The 15191-nt window shown below is 44.7% G+C and overlaps 1 protein-coding gene across 2 annotated transcripts in view; it reads left to right on the top strand.

The window, feature by feature from the left end:
- The first annotated feature begins 326 nt into the window (after positions 1–326).
- The window catches only part of metap1 (methionyl aminopeptidase 1), a 53121-nt gene continuing 38256 nt past the window's right edge, over positions 327–15191 (top strand). Inside the window, exon 1 of one of the 2 annotated variants that reach the window (XM_055641260.1) lies at positions 327–486. In XM_055641260.1, coding sequence (XP_055497235.1) covers positions 364–486 — 123 coding nt within the window. In that variant the 5' untranslated portion in view covers positions 327–363. Of the gene's footprint in view, positions 487–11968; positions 12046–15191 lie in introns of those variants that run through there. The other variant, XM_055641267.1, reaches the window with a different exon arrangement.

The raw sequence follows: 15191 nt of genomic DNA, 5'->3' as shown, positions 1-15191 counted from the left end.
GTTCATATATATACACATGTATTTCCTGCTGCACACTATCCATCTCACACACACACTTAACCTCACACTATATCAGTGGTTCATATATATATATATATACATGCATTTCCCGCTGCACACTATCCATCTCACACACACACTTAACCTCACACTATATCTATCAGTGGTTCATATATATACACATGTATTTCCCGCTGCACACTATCCACACTCTACCTCACCCTGTACCAATCCGCTCTAGAATCTTTGGTACCAATGGCCAGGGGTGGTCTGAGCGCACGCGCACGCGCCGCTGCCGGGTGGGTCCTCCCAGTGTCGGCGCTCCGGCTCCTCCACCTTCCCGACGTCCTTTCGGCCGCTGTCATGGCGTCGGACGGGGAGACGGTGCGGCGCGTGTGTGAGACGGCCGGTTGTGAGCGGGAGGCGCGGCTCCAGTGTCCCACCTGCATCAAGCTCGGCATCCACGGCTCCTTCTTCTGCTCGCAGGTGCGGCGCGGCGCGGCGAGGCGAGACGAGACGCCGTGAGACGCGGGCCCCGCGGCGGCTGCTGGAGGCTGGAGGCTCGGGGCCGGTAGCGGGGGCGCGGGGCGGCCGCTTTGAATGAGACAGTCGTTGGAAGAGGCCCCGGGACCCAGACCTTGACCTTGCCCGGTCCCGCCGCCCACTGACTGTGGCTCTGCCCGCTACCCCATCCCCCGTACCCACTGATCCCTGTATCCACTGTCAGTTCACCTATCGGTCTATCCGCTCTGGTTGCAGCTCTGCTCGGTACCCTCACCTGCTACCCTTGGTCCTCGTATCCACTGCTCCCCCTTCCCCACAGTTCCCCTGTCAGTGTCTCTGCCCGCCTGGCAGCAGCTCTGTTTGGTACCCCTGACCATGTACCCACTCTCCTCTTTGTCACATTCCCCTGTCAGTCCTGCCGCCCACAAACAACGCTCTTCCCGGTAGCCCAGACCTCGTACCCACCGCTCCCTTCTCCACAGTTCCACCTCACACCTGGCAGCAGCTCTGCCCTGTACCCTCACTGGGTACCCACTGACCTCTTCTTCCCCACAGGTTCCCTATCTCTCCCTCTGCCCGCCTGGTAATAGCTCTGCCCGGTACCCACGACCCTTCACCGACAGCCCTCTTCCTCACAGTTCCCCTGTCAGTCCGGCTTCCTATCTGGCAGAAGCTCCCATTGCCCACTACCCCTGATCCTGTAGCCACTGACCTCTTCCCTACAGTTACCCTGTCAGTCCTGCCACCCACCTGGCAGCAGCTATGCCCAGTAGCCTAGACCCTACACCCACAACCTCCATCACCACAGTTCACATATCAGTCTAGCCACCCACTGGTAGCGGCTCTGCCCGGTACCTTCGCACGCTACCCAAGACCCTGTCACCACAGACCGCTTCCTCACAGTTGCCCTGTTACCCCTCTGCTCGCCCAGCAACAGATCTGCTTTGTGTCCTTGCTCCTCCACCCACCATCCCATTCCCCTGTCAATCCCGCTGCTCACTGGCAACAGCTCTGCCCTGGAGCCTCGCCCGATATCTACTGACCCCTTCCCCACAGTTCCCCCAACACTCCCTGTGTCCACCTAGCAACAGATCTGCCCGGTACCCTTGCTCCTTCACCCGCCACCCCCTTTCCTTGTTACTCTGTCTGCCCACCGATACACCTGACTCTTTACCTCAGACTCAGTATCCACTCTCTCCTCCACATTCTCCTGTCAGTCCCTCTGCCCACCTGGCACCAACTTACACAGTACCCCCAACCCTGGACCAACCATCCCCTTCCTCTGTAGGTCCTGTCGCCCACCTGACAGCAGCGTTGTTCACACCATGACCCTGACCCTATACCCACTGACTTCTAAAGTAAGAATGCAGGTACAGCAGGCAGTGAAGAAAACGAATGGCATGTTGGCCTTCATAACAAGAGGAGTTGAGTCTAGGAGCAAAGAGGTCCTTCTGCGGTTGTACAGGGCCCTGGTGAGACCACACCCGCAGTATTGTGTGCAGTTTTGGTCTCCAAATTTGAGGAAGGGCATTCTTGCTATTGAGGGAGTGCAGCGTAGGTTCACGAGGTTAATTCCCGGGATGGCGGGACTGTCATATGTTGAAAGAATGGAGCGACTGGGCTTGTATATACTGGAATTTAGAAGGATGAGAGGGGATCTTATAACCATATAACACTTACAGCACGGAAACAGGCCATCTCGGCCCTTCAAGTCTTATTGAAACATATAAGATTATTAAGGGATTGTCCCTGCATGAGGCAGGAAACATGTTCCCGATGTTGGGGGAATCCAGAACCAGGGGCCATAGTTTAAGAATAAGGGATAGGCCATTTAGAATGGAGATGAGGAAAAACATTTTCACCCAGAGACTTGTGAATCTGTGGAATTCTCTGCCTCAGTGGAGGCCGATTCTCTGGATGCTTTCAAGAGAGAGTTAGATAGAGCTCTTAAAAATAGCGGAGACAGGGGATATGAGGAAAAGGCAGGAACAGGGTACTGATTGTGGATGATCAGCCATGATCACAGTGAATGGTGGTGCTGGCTCAAGGGGCCAAATGGCCTACTCCTGCATCTATTGCCTATTGTCTATCAGTCTAGCCACTCCGCTGGTAGTAGCTCAACTTGGTACCCTCGCCTGATACTCCCATTTCTCAATCCACTGTCCCCCACCCCCCTCCTGTCAGACCCACCGCTCAATGACAGCTTCACCCGACCCTGGACCTTGGACCTGCACCCACTATCCTTTCCCCAGCCCTTTCCATAGTCAGTCCATCTGCTCACCTAGCACCAGCTCCATACTGTACCCTGAAACTCAGTACCATCATTCTCTTCCCCTGTCAGTCCCCATGCTCAAAGTCCCATTATCACACACCTGTTGCCGACCCAATCATTGACCAACTCAAGAGTCGCCTCTCCACCCCCTCTCTTACATATGCCCCTCTCACCACCCTGGTGTGCACCCAATTTTTTCCCACTTTCCTGCATCCTTTCACTTCCACCCTGCACCCTTCCACCTATCCCCATCCTTCCTTCTGCTTTATATGTGGGTTGGAATGGATGAAATGGGATAGAGGATGCAATGGGCATGAGGTGGTGCACAGATGGCAGACAGAGGACCTGCAAATTCCATGTCAGTAGGGAGAATAAGCTTTGTACAGGTAGAGTTACAATGTGCGCCAGAGCTGATGTGGAGAGACCCCCTCTCATTTCACTCCTACCATCAGGAAGAAGGTATAGGAGTCTGAAAACCATGACCATCAGGTTCAGGAATAGCTTGTAGAAACAAGGAACTGCAGGTGCTAGTTTACAAAGAAGGAGACTAGGTGAAAGAATAACTCGAAGTCAGGCAGCATCCTTGTGCTCCTGTCCCACTTAGGAAACCTGAACAGAAACCTCTGGAGACTTTGAGCCCCACCCAAGGTTTCCGTGCGGTTCCTGGAGGTTTTTGTCAGTCTCCCTACCTGCTTCCACTACCAGCAACCACCAGCAACCTCCGCAACCTCCAGGAACCGCACGGAAACCTTGGGTGGGGCGCAAAGTCTCCAGAGGTTTCCGTTCAGGTTTCCTAAGTGTGACAGGGGCATTAGAGAACATGGATAGGTGATGTTTCTGGTCGGGACCATTTTCAAATTCCAGCAATCACAGGGGATGGGGGGGGGGGGGGGGAAGAGAAAGGGTCACACAAAACTCAGAGGAAAGAGAAAGGATGAATACCTCTTCAAATTAGGCATACCTTGAGGAGCTTTCGCAGTGGACCAGTCAAAATGTAGAAACAAGGAACTGCAGATGCAGGTTTACAAAGAAAGACAAAGTGCTGGTGTAACTCAAATCAGGCAGCATCCCTGGAGAACATGGATATGCAACGTTTCAGGTAAGGACCTTTCTTCAGGCTAGAATCCTCCAACAGACGAATAGCTTCCTCTTTCACTCCTCTTCCTTTATCATCTGGCAGCCTTTGGTCTCCTTTTCAACTCTTGTCTTTGTCAACCCATCTAACAATCACCCTCTGTCCACCCACGTGTATCCACCAATCATTTGTCAGGTTTTGTCTTGCCCCGCCTCTTTTCCAGCCTTATTCCTGCTACTACAATCAGCCTGAAGAAGGGTCCCGCCCTGAAATATTGCCTATCCATGTCCTGTAGAGATGCTGCTTGACCCGTTGAGTTACTCCAGCACTTTGTGTTCTAGACAAATGTATTTAATTGCCTAGGTCTTGTTTGTTAGAGGACAGAGAAATTTGCTGCTCGATATATCATGTGTTTTATGTTGGGTCTTGATTTTGAATACAACTCTTCAGCATTAAAAAATTATCCTCTCTTGCTCCTCAACATTCTTACCGCTCAACATTCTTACCCATTCCCTACCTTCCACAATCATCTCCTTTGCAACTCCCTCAACAATCGTTTCCACCCTAATACACAGATCCACCTTGAATTGAATTGAAAAATACAGCATGGAAGCAGGCCCTTCGGCCCACCAAATCCATCACCCGTTCATACTCGTTCTATGTTATCCCACTTTCCTATCCACACCTTAGGCACAGGGCAATTTACAGAGATCAATTACGTTCCCAATGTTGGGGGAGTCCAGAACCAGGGGCCACAGTTTAAGAATAAGGAGTAAGCCATTTAGAACGGAGACGAGGAAACACTTTTTCTCACAGAGAGTGGTGAGTCTGTGGAATTCTCTGCCCCAGAGGGCGGTGGAGGCAGGTTCTCTGGATGCTTTCAAGAGAGAGCTAGATAGGGCTTTTAAAAATAGCGGAGTCAGGGGATATGGGGAGAAGGCAGGAACGGGGTACTGATTGGGGATGATCAGCCATGATCATATTGAATGGTGGCGCCGGCCTACTCCTGCACCTATTGTCTATTGTCTATTAACCTACAAACCCACACATCTTTGTGATGTGGGAGGAATCCGGAGAACCCGGAGCAAACCCATGCGATCGCGGGGAGAACACAGACAGCACCCAAAGTCATGTCGTACCGCGGGTGGTTGGTGTTGTGAGGCAGCAGCACTACCAGCTGCACCACTGTGTTGCCCTTTTCTTCTGTCTTTTCCAACTCTCTATTGTTTCTGTTCCACATGGCTAAGCCCCTTCGGGTGGCACAGTGTCACAGCGGTAGAGTTACTGCCTTGCAGCACCAGAGCCCCTGGTTCGATTCCGACCACGGGTGCTATCTGTACAAAGCTTGTACGTTCTCCCTGTGACCACATGGGTTTTCTCCGGGTGCTTTTGTTTCCTCGTGCATTCCAAAGATGTGCAGGTTTGAAGGTTAATTAGCTTCTGTATATAGTCCCTGGTGTGTAGGATAGAAAAGTGAATGGGTGATCGATGATCAGCATGGACTCGGTGGGCCAAAGGGCCGTGTATCTCTAACCTAAACTAAACTAAGCTTGCAAATCAATTAAAATGGAATCAACACTGAATTCAATGGATTTGTATTAAATGAGAGGATTGGGAATTTGGAAATATAACAGGAGTATGATGATGATGCAGGCAGATGCTGTGATCTTGGTTGAATGATGGAATGGGCTCTAAACAGACTGACCTTGTGTTCCTCTATGAACATTGGTGAGTTTTAGCTTGACCTTCCCCTTACTTGACACCAGTGTTTGCATAATATTAGATATTTACTGACACAACTGAGTTCAGTACATCGTGCAGTTCATCAGTGACTCACCAAGGCCAGTTGCAGGGCTCATCGGGTAACTACACCAAGCTGTTTACAAATTCTAATTACAAAGGCTAAAGTGTTGCCTTAAACAGATTGTTCAAGCTTTTGTGCTGTCTTATCATTTCTTTAAAAAGTTTGAATTTTTAGTTACCCAGTGACCTTGATGGAGGTGTAGTAATGTGGGTGAGTAAAGCGTAGGACTTGAAGGTATGTAGAGTATGCCTGTTGTTTAATATCGAAGTACAGAAATGGTTGAGCTTTACAATGGATTACAGGGAAGTGTTTAAGAAACTTTATTATATAATATCTTGCAAATATGGAAAAAAGTAGATTTGTGCATTACTCATTGTACTTTGACGGGGAATAAACTGTCATCTTGGCAAGAGATTACATTTATAGCACAAGTGCGTGGGCTCCATATATTTATTATACTTGCTTTTTATTGCTTGTTTGGGGCATGGTATCAGGAAGCTGTTTAAACAATAATTATCGATTTGAATAAGGATCTCGACCAGAATTATATCAGGAAGCTGTTTAAAACAATAATCGCAATCTGTGGAAGGGTCCCGACGTGAAACATTCCGAGCCATGTTTTCCAGAGCTGCTGCCTGGACCGCTGAGTTATTCCATCACTTTGCATCTTATTTATAAACCAACATCTGTAGTGTGTACATTATGGATTTGGAGTTACGAGTTAGAAATGCACTGCCCATGTTTATTTCCACTCCCCTGCACACACACAACCAATCACCCTTTACTTGGCTCCCTCCACAATCACCTTCACCCATCTGCCAGAAGAATGTCCTCTCACCTAATTCGAGCTGTAAAATTCTTGCACCTGAGTTGTTGTCATAAGAATGCTTTACCTATTGAGAATATCTTGTACTTCCTTTTGTTCAAGTTGTCCGTATCTATTATCCTATTAATGCCACTTTCCTCTGAAGCCAACAACAATTTTCCCTCTTTGTTTGCTCCGATTTCAGGCTCCCTCGTTGCTGTTATTGAAGTAGAATTACAAAATTTGTTACTGATTATATTTGTGTCCATTGCTTTTGCACATTTTCTGTGCAGATTGGATCATGAAATCTCCTCAATGAACACTTTTTCATTAACAAAAATGTAGTTACTTGACTTGTGGCTTGATGTCACATTTTGGTTGCCAACACCTCCATGAAGCATCGTAGGACTTCTAAGCATCTAATTACATCGAATGTGACACAAAGGCGTGTTGTCAAGACGTATTACCATCTTGAATTTGTATTTTGCTCTTTATTTTATCCCTTTTTATTGGCTACTTATATTTGTGTCCACTCTCTGCCTCATAAATAAAATAATTTCTAAAATTGTTAGAGCTTTGGGGTGTAGTGAAGAACATTCCTTTTCAAGTATGTATTGATGGTCACCTATGTACATGCAATTATGTAGCATTTTAACCTAGTGGTTCAAAATAATATTAAATAAAATTTAAAAATATAGAAAAAGAATAGTACAGCACAGGAACAGGTACTTTGGTCCACAATATCTGTGCTGACCAGGATGCCAATATAAAATAATCCCATCAGTTTGTAAATAGTCTTTACCACTGCATCCCCTGCCTGTTCATGTGCCTGTCTAAATGCCTCTTAAATGTTGCTATTGTATTTGCTCCCAGCACTTCCCCAGCAGCATATTCCAGGCACCTATCACTTTTTATGTTTACAAATAAATCTTAACTACAGATCTCCTTGAACATCCCCCCTCGCACATTAAACCTGCGTCCTCCAATATTTGACTTTTGCACTATAGGGGGGGGGGGGGGGGGGGCTGGGATAGACTTTGACTATCCTAAAGGTGGATTCCTTAATTTTATATATTTCTACCACTTTCCAACATTCCATATAAAACAACGCAAGTTTGTCCAACCTCCTTACAGTTAATACTCTTTAATGCAGGCAACGTCCTGGTTAACCTCATTTGCACCCTCTCCAAAGCCTCCATCTCCTGTAATGTGACGACCAGAACCACATACAATATTTCAAATGTGGTCTAACCAAAAAGACACAAAGTGCTGGAGTAATTCAGCAGGTCAGGCGGCATCTCTGGAGAGAACATGGGTTGGTGACGTTGGGATCGGGACCATTCTTTGGATGGGCCTAACCAAAGTTTTATACATCTGCAAAATGATTTCTGACATTTTATTCTCAGTCCCCTATCGGGTAAAAGCAAGTATGCTATGCTTTTTATTAACCACCTTATCTACTTGTGTTGCCACTTTCAATGAGCTATGGATTGACTTGCACCCCAAGACTGTTCTCTGCATCCATGCCCCTAAAGGTCTTTACCATTTACTGTATTTTGCTCGGACATTTAACCCGCAATCTGTAACAGTACACATTTGTCCAGATTCAACTCCATCTGCCATTTCTCCACCTATATTTCCAACTGCTCTATTTCTTGCTGTATCCTCTGACAACCATCCTTACTATCGACAACTCCACCGTTTTTGTGTTTTCTGCAAGCTTTCTATTCAGCTTGCCTGTATTTTCATCCATATCAATAAAATTTATATTTATCACAAAAAAGAGTTCCCAGCACTGACCTCTGCGGAACATCACTAGTCCCAAATCTCCAGTCAGAAAAGACTACCCTCTGTCTTCAGCAACCAAACCAATTTTGAATCTAATTTACCAAGTCTTCGTTGATCCCATATCCCTTAATCTTCCAGATAAGCACACCACAAGAAACCTTGTTGAATGCTTTGCTGAAGTACATGCAGATAACACCTGCTGCCCCCATCAATCACTTTCATCACCTCCCCAAAAACGTTAATCAAGTTTTGAAGACATCACTTCCCCCCCCTAACAAATAGACATGCTGATTATTGTTAATGTTCATGTTTCCCCAGATGTAAACCCTATTCCTAAAAATCATCTCAAATAATCTCCCTACCACTGATGTAATGTTCACCAGCCTATAATTTACTGCTCTGACCCGATCATCCTTTTTAAATAAAGGAACAACATTTGTTATTTCTAGTTCTCTGACACCTCACCTGTGGCTGACGAGGATTTGGAGATCTTTGTTAAGATCCTAACAATGTCCTCTCTCCCCCCCCCTTAAATAACTTGGGATAAATCCTATCAGGCCCTGGAACTTATCCACCTTCATGTTCTTAAAAATATACCTCCTTTTTGATTTAGTTGCCCGTGAATATCAGTATGATCCTCGTCGACCTCACTATTCTCCATGACCTTCTCATTTGTCACCAAGTAACAGATTGGGACTGTGTAGATTATTTTGGTCAAAGGGAAAAGTTTTAAGGATCACGTTCAAGGAGGAAAGCAAAGCAAAGAGACCTAAATAGGAAGACAAATATAACACTCCTGTCTGTAGGATTAAATTTGAGGTTTATTAACAGACAGGGTAGCTTATAGTTCTGGAGTAGTATATTGGGGTTTTACTTAACTGAGTGAATGTTCAGTAATGTTCTTAACATTTTATCTGTTCTCAGTTGTCTGTATTGTTTGCCATAATCTATTCTGTAATTGGTCAATGTATCTTTTTTTTTCCTCCTTGCTAACACGCAAGGCCCACTTGTAGGTGACAGTTTGGTATGTAAGTGGTATGTGTATAGTTGCTGGCTTTTCCCTCCCTCAATTTTATTTTTGCTTTATTTAACTTATTCAATAGTAGTGAAGGTAAAGTGCTGGAAAATTCTAGTCAAGCAGATAGGATGTAATGGAAAAAAATTATTGTTAGAATTTACATTGGAATGAATAGAATTTCAATGTTCCATTATCTATCCAAATTACAATTAAACTAACATAACTCTTGAAGTGGTACCAGACATTTGAAGCTGTGGGAAGTTTAGGGTGGCAGTGAGGTTTAGAAAGGGAATTCGAGTGTTGGGAGAGTGGGGGTTTAATAGCCAAGTACACAAAAATGCTGGAGAAACTCAGCGGGTGCAGCAGCATCTATGGAGCGAAGGAGATAGGCAACGTTTCGGGTCGAAACCCTTCAGCCAAGTGCTGTGTAAGTGCTGTTTGAGGAGGATGAAGGAAACTCCTTAAGGCCCTGCCCACTTACATGTCCTTGGCATGCAAGTCACGACCCGAAACATCACCCATTGCTTCTCTCCAGAGATGCTGCCGGTCGCGCTGAGTTACTCCTGCATTTTGTGTCCATCTTCAAATGACGTCACGCGCTCCAGACGGCTGTGCGGATGCATGAAGTTGCGCGCGACCTTCGCGGGACCATCGCACCTCAACGCGACCACGAGGTCGCGTAATTAGCGTGCCAAGGACACGTCAGTGGGTTGGGGCTTTACACTCCAGTTCAAGGCAGAAAAAAAAGGTACAAAAGACCAAAGGTGAGTAGGTACAATGGGTTGTGCAGCAATAGAAGGATTTTGACACGCAAGTTTTGCAGCTACAGAAGAATTTGAACAATAAAGGCTATCTAATCTATCTAATCTAATCTAATTTGGAGACAAGATGAGTTTTTGCAGATGGGATGTGTAGTTGAGACAAGATGTGTAAATGGAATGTGCAGCAACAGAAGAATTTGGAGACAAGAGTTTTTAAATTATTGCCATGGGTATGGAAAACCAAGAGAGGCCTGCAACTGAACAACAGGATCTTTGTAGTTTTGGACATGGCCAGTTACGTTTTCCTGAATTAAATTCCTTTCCAACAACAGCAATGATTCCACTAACCATTGCAGTTTTGTGTGTTTCTAAGACTGAACAAGCACACAGCCAATGGTTTTGTGCACAGCTGGGATAACAGTAGGATTAGTACAAATTCATATGTGGACTGAAGATGGCATTTATAAAATATCTTACTCTTGATTGCTGCCACTTACTAATGGCACGGAGAAGTGTGGGCACTCGATTCCATGTATTTAGTTTAGAGACACAGCATGTGAAACAGGTCCTTAGCCCACCAAGTCCACGATGACTATTGATCACCCGTTCACTAGTTTACGTTATCCCACTTTTGCATTCACTCTCCATACACCAGGGGCAATTCACAGCATCCAATGAACCTACAAAAAACCTGCACATCTTTGGGATGTGGGAATGTGGAGCATGTGGAGGAAACCCAAGTGGTCACGTGCAAACTCCACACAAGCAGTACCCGATGTCAAGATCAAACCCCTTGTCTCTAGCTTTGTGAGGCAGCAGTTCTATCAGCTGCACCATGGTGCTCTCCCAAAATAATCTATTTTGTCCAATTTTGAGGGATGAATATGGTCCAAGAACAGCTATAACTTCTCTGATACCCTTCAAAATATTTTCAAAGGATTTTTGTAGTCCAGAGAGCAAAAAGGTGCTTAATTTGCAAAACTAATGATGTTGTGTGAAGGCAATGCTGCACATGATGGTGCAACATGCCCTTAGCATTTGGAGCTTTGGCCTTGGATTTTTATACTACAGTGTCAGGGACGAGACTTGAATCCATACTCTTCTGGCTCACCATCAAGAATGCTACCCCCTGCCACAGCTGACGCCGAGAGAAGAACTTGCATTTTCTTGGCGTCAGTGCTTGCTAAAATTAATTGAAACTCCTCTCTAAATTATTCTCTCAAGAGATTATTTTTTTAAAGGATTTTTTTGGTTGATTAATTTAACACAGTCCATTTCTATTGTTTAACTATTGTAAATGCATTTAATAAATAAATAAAAGCTTGAAGAAGGACCCTGACACTGATCCTGAAACGTCACCTATCCTTATTCTGCAGAGATGCTGCCTGACCTGCTGAGTTACTCCAGTATTTTGTGTCCATCTTTGGTATAAACTAGCATCTGCAATTCCTTTTAATTATATTATTCATGAATGCATATTTTGATTGGTTTGTTCATGAACTTCATGCCGTCCTATTTAGAACATTGTACCTAGGATTATTTCCCCTGAAATAAGCACTTTATTGCCCTTTGCAAGGGTTGAGAATCCATTTTAGTATCATATAATGCAATTTAGCACTTAGCAATGCCACCATAAATCTGACGAGCAATTGCCAGTGCGAATGTTGCAGGAAATGTGATCAGCCCTTGTGCAGTTTATGAAAGCATTTGTTGACATCAATCTCCACTGCTGAACAGATGAAGTTCATTTCCAAAATTCCTCGTCCCATACTAATAAATCTAAGCATTAACGCCTCTACAGTCCTTGCATTAACAGGGGTTAAGTCAATTGTGGTAATGCTGGTGGGGTAATTAGTTCAAGGGATCGCTGAATAAACTGTACTGTGTTGCAAACTAATGGCATGATGTGATTTCAGCATTGGCTGTCTCGGTAATTTATGGAAGGCACCTGTTCATCACATCGTGGAAATACCAGTGATGACATTTGAACTAAGTGCCCCCACGCAGGGAAGGAAAAGGTGCTTAATTTGCAAAACTAATGATGTTGTGTGAAGGCAATGCTGCACATGTAGTAAAGTTGTCCAGTGAAGTTAACTTCTATTGAAGCAGTATTTCAATTAAAAGTGTCATAATTAGTTTGGTTTATTTAGTTTAGTTTATGTACCGAAATACAGTGAAAATATTATTTTTTGTTGCATGCTATCTCGTCAACAGAAAGATTATACATGATTTCAATCAAGCTGTCCACAGTGTACAGATATAGGATAAAGGGAATAACGTTTAGTGCAAAATAAAGTCCAATTAAAGATAGTCTGAGGGTCTCCAATGAGGTAGATGGTTGGTGAGGACTGCTCTCTAGCTGTTGATGGAATGGTTCAGTTGCCTGATAACAGCTGGGAGGAGCTTTATGCAGTTTAGTATTTTCTGTGTATATTTTTGAATTGTTCCCTAAATTTTGGTGGTCTCAAATTAAGAGTAGTTAATGTCAAAAATGAGCAGAGTAATCTATACTTTATTCATGATTTTGTGGAAAACTGCCTTTGTATTTTAAGGATGCTGATTACAAACCAAAGCAAAAGCTATTTGATTAAATCAACTAGTATATATTAACTGGTAGAAACAAGGAAATGCAGATGCTGGTTTCCAAGAAAAAGCCACAAAGTGCTGAAGTAACTTAGCGGGTCGGGCAGCATCCCTGGAGAACTTCGGCTATGCATTCAAAGGGGGTGAAATTGGAGTGGGCATTGGCAGTAGAGAAATCAAGACAGTTGATGTTGTGTCAGCAGTTGGAAGTAAAAAGGTCCAGAGACAGTAGAAGACTGGCAGGGGGAGTCCAAGAGGAGGAGGAATGTTGGAGATGGGAGAAAAGGCTGTGACTGGGCTGTGAGGACTGCTCACCAGAGAAAATGCCCCAGAGGTGGAGGCGACAGAAGAACAGCTCTATATAATGGCGGGCCCGGAACTTGTTGAGGTGTGGACGTATATTAAGTGGTGACGTTTTCAAAAGATGACTATCATTTAGTATTGGTTTATTATTGTTACATGTTTTGAGATGCAGTGAACAGCTTTTGTTTGTGTGCTATGCAATTATATCAGATAATATTATACACGAATACAATCAGGCCATACACAAGAACAAAGAGAAGTTCAGTTCAGTTGAGTTTATTGTCACGTGCACCGAGGAACAGTGACAAGCTTTTGTTGCGAGCTAACCAGTCAGCAGAAAGACAATACATGATTACAATTGATCCATTTACAGTGTATGGGACACATGATTGCATGATATGGGACTAACGTTTAGAAGGACAAAGAGATAAATACCTGTGTGCGGAAATACAATGTCCTCCATAATGTTTGGGACAAAGACCCATCATTTATTTATTTGCCTCTGTATTCCACAATTTGAGATTTGGAATAGAAAAAAATCACATGTGGTCAAAGTGCACATTGTCAGATTTTAATAAAGGCCATTTTTATACATTTTGGTTTCACCATGTAGAAATAACAGCTGTCTTTGGAGCGATTTCTATCTTTAATTTGTATATTGATGATGTCCTTATTATTTATTTTTCTCCGACTATATGTTTTTTTCTCTTCTGTTAATCCTTGTAAGGTGTCCTTGAGATTTGAAAGGCGCCCGAAAATAAAATTTATTATTATTATTATTATAATCCCCCCTCTTCAAGGCACCATAATGTTTGGGACACATGGCTTCACAGGTGTTTGTAATTACTCAGGTGTGTTTAATTGCCTCCTTAATGCAGGTATAAGAGAGTTTTCAGCACCTACCTAGTCTTTCCTCCTCATCATCATCATCGACGGTCACTCGATTGTCCCCTCCATAGCGTCATCTACTAGTGGGTCTGCAGATATCTGTAGAGGCCGATCTGCGATCCACACACCTTGGTGCAACGTGGGCAGTGGAGACTGGCGCTGGTTGGTAGTTGTCGAGCCTCCTTCTCTCTCTCCTTATAGTTCTGTCGCTTTGTCTTTGCGACACGGCGTAGTTCCATTTCGTGAAGTGCAGCTTCTTCCTGCACGGATTTCCGCCAGGAGTGCCTGTCCTGTGCAATGTGCTCCCAGTTGTTTGATGTGATGGGGAATTTCTTCAGACTGTTCTTGATATTGTCCTTGAAGCGTTTCTTTGGCCCGCCGGGGGCTCGCCAACCTTCCTTCAATTGAGAGTACAGGATTTGTTTAGGGAGACGTGTGTTGGACATGCAGATGACATGGCCATTCCATTGAAGTTGATGCTGCATTATTGTGGTGGTGATGCTGGTCATGTTGGCTTCCACCAAAACGCTGATGTTGGTGCGTTTGTCCTCCCAGCTGATCCTCAGAATCTTTCGTAAGGATCTTTGATGGTATTGTTCCAGGGCTCTCAGGTGCCTGCTGTAGGTGGTCCATGACTTGGTTCATACAACAGGGTGGAGAGGCTCTGAGTCTGAGCCCTTCACTGTGGAGAGAAGGAATTGCCCACGATCCAAAGCATACCACCTCATTTGTGAAACACGGTGGTGGGGGCTGTGTTATGGCCTGGGCATGTATGGCTGCTGAGGGTACTGGCTCACTTATCTTCATTGATGATATAACTGCTGATGGTAGTAGCATAATGAATTCTGAAGTGTATAGACACATCCGATCTGCTCAAGTTCAGACAAATACCTGCCGGCGGTTCATTCTGCAGCAAGACAATGATCCCAAACATACTGCTAAAGCAACAAAGGAGTTTTTCAAAGCTAAAAAATGGTAAATTCTGGCCAAGTCAATCACCCGATCTGAACCCAATTGAGCATGCCTTTTATATGCTGAAGAGAAAACTGAAGGGGACTAGCCCCCAAAACAAGCATAAATTAAAGGTACAAAAAAATGCTGGAGAAACTCAGCGGGTGCAGCAGCATCTATGGAGCGAAGGAAATAGGCAACGTTTCGGGCCGAAACCCTTCTTCAGGCTTGGCAGAGCATCACCAGAGAAGACACCCAGTAACTAGTGATGTCCTTGAATCACAGACTTCAAGCAGTCATTGCATTCAAAGGATATGCAACAAAATACTAAACATGACTACTTTCATTTAGATGACATCGCTGTGTCCCAAACATTATGGTGCCCTGAAATGGGGAGACTGCTGTAATTTCTACATGGTGAAACCAACATGTATAAAAA

The sequence above is a fragment of the Leucoraja erinacea genome, chromosome 1 (assembly GCF_028641065.1).
Source record: "Leucoraja erinacea ecotype New England chromosome 1, Leri_hhj_1, whole genome shotgun sequence".
NCBI classification, from domain to species: domain Eukaryota; kingdom Metazoa; phylum Chordata; class Chondrichthyes; order Rajiformes; family Rajidae; genus Leucoraja; species Leucoraja erinaceus.
The sequence above is the reverse complement of the archived record's forward strand: the minus strand, read 5'-3'. Positions and strand labels throughout refer to the sequence as shown.